Below are 6,907 nucleotides of genomic sequence, written 5' to 3'. Positions count from 1 at the left end.
TTCACGGGATCTGGGACTGTGCTCACTCAGCTGGCTACTGGCGCTCGGTCTGCTCCTACATCAGGGACCACTGGCGGGTAAGTCTTCCTTTTAAGATTCAGACCCTTATATTTCACCAGCTTTGTCCTCCGGAGGAGGATCAGGCGGGGATCCAGAAGATCCCTAAAATAATACATGTGGTCTTGCTGGTTGCTCTCCGATGCTTGTTTCTCCGGTGGTTGGAGGACCGGGTACCGGACCTGCAATTATTGATAGCTCAATTGAAGTTCTTTTTAGGGGTAGACAGATTGGATGCTGAACGCCATTGCAACTCTGGCACGGCACGTTTCTTCAAAAAGTGGACGCCGTTTATTGTTACACACTATAATCCCCTGGAGGTAGCAGACATAGTATATCCTTTTAGACATACCACATGGTACCTTACGGAATCATTGAAAGGGACGCTAGGGGCATTACAGCTTCCTGATTCGGTTTAGACTGTAAGGATTAGGCTTATTGAATCCTTGGGGAGGGAGGAAATCCTACATCACTTCACTGCAGCACCTCAGTATTTGTCATTTTTAAGACAGTTGTTGAATTGTATGTTGGATCACGTTCCATTATTTTTCCCAGGTGGGGATCGTGCAATTTCTGATATGTTTCTGTATTGTTCTGAAAATGTTGAATAAAAATATATTACAAAAAAAAAAGAAGGGACTATCTGATGATAGTCAATGTTTTTCAGAAATGATATAGACAAGTGCAACAGTCAAGTATAGGAGAATTAAAAGGCTGATAACTGGAGAAATAGGTATTTTTCTTTAGTAAGATATGTTACAAACCTTAATATTGTTTATGTATATCACTGACTTATGAGGAAAAAGACATTTACACGATAAGAGTGATTCAAGTTTTCACTAAGAATCTAAAAACAGTGTACTGTATAGCAATTGCTTAAATAATGTGGACAAAAAACTGTAAATGTGTTAGCATTTTTTACTTTACACTATAGAAATTATGATAGGTAGATGAAAACAGAAGTACAGAAACTTTATTTTAATTTGTAACATAAATTTTTTACAGCCGTATGCTTTGCACATGCGACAGTTGTGTCCAGAAGAATAACTAATATACAGTAAGCGACACTATGCGTCCCTGTCAACAGGAGTACATTTCTAGACACAAGACATAACATTACTTATCACAAGCATCATGAATAATAAACAAGAGAAACAATGCATTTATTACAGACTATTTAGTCATATCTAAGATTGCGCTCCCAGGACCTCTGTGTTTGGCACTGCAGATGTTACAGAAATAAGCAGGGGACATCTAAAAAAGAAGATACAATACATTAGAGTCTATGTATTATAGCCATGAGTGTAGTCAAAAATGTATTCAGCACTTAATCTGCACGGTATCAGGTGTTATTGTTGCTGTACATGGACTTCCTCTAAAAGGTCTTTCTAACGTGGTATTTAGAAATGCCGTAAATCAGGATTCATAAGGTCATCTCTCCATTGACAATGGAGACCAGAACTCTGTTCTTCCCATGATTTAGCAGGTGCCCTAGTGGTCTGACCTTTCCAATTTTACATGTTTAATTAATATCCCCTAAAAGTCTATTAACAGAAAACATCGCAGTATTGGGACTAAATTAAAGCCATGTTCACATCACTGTATTGAGCCTTTTTTTTGGCATATACAATGGAAAAAGCTTCCCGCGCATACCTCGGATTGAAGATTGCAACATATCCTACTATATAAGTATACAGGAGATATGAATATATTTGGCTAGCATTATAAAGAAGTATACTGTTGCATGGTACAGTGTAGTTACTAGTTGCTGTTCTGTACCACAAATAAGTTATAGGGGTACTCCACTACTCAGCGTTTGGAACAGAGCCTGTGTCGGAAGCTCGTGACATCATAGCATTAGGTCACGCCCCACCCCCTCAATGCAAGTCTATGGGAGGGGGCGTGACAGCCGTCACGCCCCCTCCCATAGACTTGCATTGAGGGGGTGGGGGCGTGACATCATGAGGCGGCGGGGCTATGATGTCATGAGCTCCCGGCGCTGGCTTTAGTATTTGGAACAGTTTGTTCCAAACACTGAGCAGCGGAGTACCCCTTTAAGGCAGTTGTGGCAGTTGTTTTGAGCACAAAATTAAGCAATATGGGACTTCATAAAGTTCATAAAGCAGAAAATCTGAGAAAAAATAAACCCATAAAGATAATTTCTCGGAGTAAAAGAATGTGATGCTAGTAGATTGGCCAAGATTTCTCAATTTGCCTAAAACCAAAACGGTCTGATTTGCCTATTACAACCAATCACAGCTCAGCTTTTAGCTGGTAAAATGAAAGCTGGTTGCTATGGGTAAACCAGAACATTGTTGTCAGATTGAAAAATCTAGGCCCTTGTGTCCATCTATTTAAGGATTTCTTCTTCTACAAGTGAGGTGAATATGCTTTTCTGTGCAGTATCGGAGGTCCCATTGTTGTAGGGTTGAAAGCATTTTATTGTAATATACTTCAAGAGATAATAATCTGAACAAATTAAGTCAAGACATTTAGGGATAATTGATTTCTCATTAAAAAGAAAGAAATACAACTATATATCCATAATTAAATTGTAGGTCTTTACTGTGATCCTTCTTTTAAGTGACTCACTATTACATTTCAGCCATTTCTATCCCAGCTCGGGTAGTTGTATAGAAGTAAAGGTTTCATGGAATCTGTGCAGCAACTTCATTTTCCCTTTCATATAAATACTCGTGTTTGTGATACTGTCTCAGGGGTGGATGAAAAATGTAAATCTATTTGTTTCTGATATTTGCAATAGGTTATAAAATCTGCTTACTGTGTTGCCAACAGGCAGGCACTCTCTGTGGAACATATGCCTGCAGTGGAATACCACCACTCCGAGAGGCTTAGAAGAGTCTGCAAAACAATTAAATAGTCAAACACTCACAGTAACACTGCGACAACTGGAATAAAATCATTTTATTGCCATAAATTCTTTACACTTCTATTTAAAGAGAAAAAAAAATCCACAATTTTTATTTTTTCAATAGTGTTGTTTTAACAAATACTGTTTTACCCTCACTATAGGGCGACACCTCCTGTCAGTTTTCAGCTTGTGCTGTGAACACAGGGTCAATAAGTATAAGATAACATCCCGCTCTACAACACACGCCGAAGGGGAGCCCGGCCCAGCAGAAGAGGAGCTGGGTGTGTGAAGAGGTGAATAATTCAAGGGGGAGGTTCGGATCTGCATTTGCTGAAGTCTTGCATTTGCTCTGTATTATCAGGTCTGGGGTTAAGATATTGGTTCCAATACAGGTCTGAGCATTAGGCACTGGTCTAAAGTGTCAACACTGGGGTCTAAAGTCTGGGGTCTGAATTACAGTGTCATCATTTTGGAATCTGGGGTATGGTCTGAGATTTGAATACTAGGTTCTGTATTATGACATCTATAATAAATTCTGGTCTCGATTAAAGGGGTTACTCTTGCTTTATAAAAAATGTATCACTGCTTCAGGCCCCTTTGTACTGTCCTTATAGAGGCAAACTCTGCCTAAACCATAACCTGCTGACCTGTTCCTAAAAAACATAAAATGTTTCACGTGATGACAACTATGCAATATTTGATGGGAACAACTCAGCTCCCCCTTCTCTCCAGCACAGTAATCGCTATATTGGTTCTTGGACCTACAAGTATTTTAACAATCCTGACATCATCTTAGTTGCATCTTAAAGGGGCACTCTGCCCCTAGACATCTTATAAGATGTCTGATCCCCAGCTCCCTGCTGCACCCGGCAATCGTTTAGAGAGTGTCGGGTGCAGCACCAGAGGCTTGTGATGTCACGGCCGTGCCCCGCTCGTGACGGCATGGCCACGCCCCCTCACAAAGACTTGCATTGAGGGGCGTGGCCATGATGTCATGAGCGGGGCGTGGCAGTGACATCACGAGCCTTCGCGTTGCCGGTCATCCGGCACAGAGCGAAGTTCATTCCGTGCACTGGATGTCTGGGGTGCTGCAGCCGACATAGAGGGTAAGATGTCTGATCGCGGGGGGTCCCGCTGCTGGGGACCCCCGTGATCAGACATCTTATCCCCTATCTTTTGGATAGGGGATAAGATGTCTAGGGGCAGAATACCCCTTTAAGGGTAAACACAGGTTAAAGACAATTTACTGTCACACTACAAGATGGTACCTGTTGGAAGTATTGGAGACAAGCAAACTTCACAAATCTTGTCTTCTGCAAAACAAAGAAGGTAAATGTAAGCTATAAGCTATACCTAAATAGCAGAGATGTCTCTTCTACTGTAGGTTGACTTTGTATATCAGATTATTATTGTGTATAATAGTAAATAAGCATCTTGTATAAATACTGCAAGGCAACACTGGGTGCCTACACATGCAATTCATGAGGCTCTGCTAATAGATTATGCTGTATTCTAGATGTTAGTAATGGTAACAATATAATAAAAACAAGATATAGCAGCAGATCTCAATGTGACCACTTATATTCCTTTTCAACACTGAATGTTAAAAGTAGATAAAAGCAGTAAAATAAATAGTAAGGAATACAACTATCATCTTCCAAAATGTAACTATACACATACCATCAACCAGCATGGCTCTTGACTGAGTTCGGTGCATTTTCTTCAACAATGACAGAGAGTCTGATACTAAGATCTTTTTGCAACCTTCTCTTAAAAGTATCTGAAAGAGGAAACGTACAGTATTTTTCTATGACATCTATTTACATATGAAATACCTGTGATTCACAAATATTAACATTTCTCTCCAAATAAACTTATTTCAAAAGCAAAACCATACACTTACATTCCACTATTTGGCTGATGAGGCCTATAACATCCCTGAAGCTGGAAGTACTTTACGGCAGGGACCAGCGCTCTGTGATTCCAGCAGTGGCGGGGTAGCAATTATAAAAACTATTGCAGCCTGGATAACCCATTTAAAGCAAGCCAGACTCCACATTTATGTCTGCCAACATTCTGCTAGCTATAATAGTTATAATAAATGCCACTGACTTTCTAGATAATACTTCATTCCTTAGTCCAGAAGCCATGTTTTTCTCCTCTGCTTTTTATGGAGTAAATTCAGGTTTCCATGGTTTGTGTTATGTTACTAATAAACGAAGTAAGTGCTAACTGCGTAACATAGTAAAGATTACAGTATCAAAGCTCTTGCATTACGTAAATTTTTTATTTAATACAGTAGTCCCTCAAGTTACAATATTAATTGGTTCCAGGACGACCATTGTATGTTGAAACCATTGTATGTTGAGACCATAACTCTATGGAAACCTGGTAATTGGTTCTGAAGCACCAAAATGTCATCCGAAAATAGGAAAAAGGGAGGATTAAACAAAAATAAGTAGATAACTAATATAGATAAAGCAAGTCCTTACTTAAAAAGTAAGAAAGATCTGCTTTTAGTGTTTCCCAACCAGGGTGGCTCCAGCTGTTGCAAAACTACTCCTCCCAGCATGCCCGGACAGCCTTTGGCAGCCGGGCATGCTGGAAGTTGTAGTTTTGCAACAGCTGGAGGCATCCTCGTTGGCAACACTGCTCTATGTAGAGGACAGGTGCTTCTTCAGGGTCCGGTACAGTACACGCAATGTCCTAAAAAAAGTAAAATGGAGCCGCCCTCACCTGGTGTCCAAAGGAGCAGCTAATTGTGGCATAGGTTTACAATAGTACAGAACATGTACCGTATTTTTCGTCCTATAGGACGCACCGGCGTAAAAGACGCACCCAATTTATAGGTGCAAAATCAAAAAAAATAAAGATTTTGAACCCAATAGTGGTCTTCAACCTGAGGACCTCCAGATGTTGCAAAACTACGACTCCCAGCATGCCCGGACAGCCGTTGGCTGTCCAGGCATGCTGGGAGTTGTAGTTTTGCAACATCTGGAGGTCCGCAGATTGAAGACCACTGCATAGGAGGTAATACTCGCGTGTCCCCGCCGCTCCGGACCCGTCACCGCTGCCCTGGATGTCGCTCCATCGCTGTCGCCGTTGCTTTGGAACGTCTCTGCTGCCGGCCGGGTATACTCGCTCTCCGTCGCCGCCATCACGTCGTTACGCACGTACGCGACGACGTGATGACGAGGAAGGAGAGCACCGGCCATACAGGGGATCCCTGAACGGAGAAGACACCGAGGAGGCAGGTAAGGTCCCTCCCGGTGTCCTGTAAGCACTAACCCGGCTATTCAGTCGGGCTGTTCGGTCCCGAACAGCCCGACTGAACAGCTGGGTTAGTGTCACTTTCCCTTCAGACGCGGCGGTCAGATTTGATCGCCGCGTCTGAAGGGTTAATACAGGGCATCATTGTGATCGGTGATGTCCTGTATTAGCCGCGGGTCCCAGCTGTTGATGGCCGCAGGGACCGCCGCGATAGGGGTGTATTCGCCGTATAAGACGCACCGACTCTTTCCCCCCAGTTTTGGGGAAGAAAAAGTGCATCTTATAAGGCAAAAAATATGGTAATACCTCCTTGAACTGTAGGGAGCGCTACCAGACAGCCAATCAGTACATGCACTTTAGGAATACAGGGGTTTTACCAGTGAATGTCCATTCTGATTGGTCGGGTCTTCCAGCCATTGACGCGTTTCGCAGATTCCATAGCATTGTATGTTGAGTCTGGTTTCAAGTTACAATGGTCCAGAAAAGACAATTGTATGTTGAAACTATTGTATGTTGAGGCCATTGTAAGTTGAGGGATCACTGTACAAACAATTTTTGCAACATACATTCATATATATTTGTAAAGAAACAAAAAACTATATAGCACAGTTCTGGAAATTGTGTAAGGTTTTGTAAATGTGGAATGTAAGAAATCCTTATCACACACAGCTCTATCATTCTCATTTTCCAGAGCATGCTTTCTGCTGC

General features: G+C 41.8%; 1 protein-coding gene across 2 annotated transcripts in view; it reads right to left on the bottom strand.

The window, feature by feature from the left end:
* Positions 1-1,008: 1,008 nt before the first annotated feature.
* Positions 1,009-6,907, bottom strand: part of VPS41 (VPS41 subunit of HOPS complex) — a 272,718-nt gene continuing 266,819 nt past the window's right edge. For both annotated transcript variants that reach the window (XM_056520459.1, XM_056520460.1), the window contains exons 26-29: positions 4,610-4,709; positions 4,198-4,242; positions 2,840-2,919; positions 1,009-1,311 (exon numbers count right to left, since the gene is read on the bottom strand). In XM_056520459.1, coding sequence (XP_056376434.1) covers positions 1,231-1,311; positions 2,840-2,919; positions 4,198-4,242; positions 4,610-4,709 — 306 coding nt within the window. In that variant the 3' untranslated portion in view covers positions 1,009-1,230. The remainder of the gene's footprint in view (positions 1,312-2,839; positions 2,920-4,197; positions 4,243-4,609; positions 4,710-6,907) is intronic.

Source organism: Hyla sarda, chromosome 5, assembly GCF_029499605.1.
Source record: "Hyla sarda isolate aHylSar1 chromosome 5, aHylSar1.hap1, whole genome shotgun sequence".
In the NCBI taxonomy this organism is placed as follows: domain Eukaryota; kingdom Metazoa; phylum Chordata; class Amphibia; order Anura; family Hylidae; genus Hyla; species Hyla sarda.
Note: the sequence above shows the minus strand (reverse complement) of the source record. Positions and strands in the feature narration are given on the sequence as shown.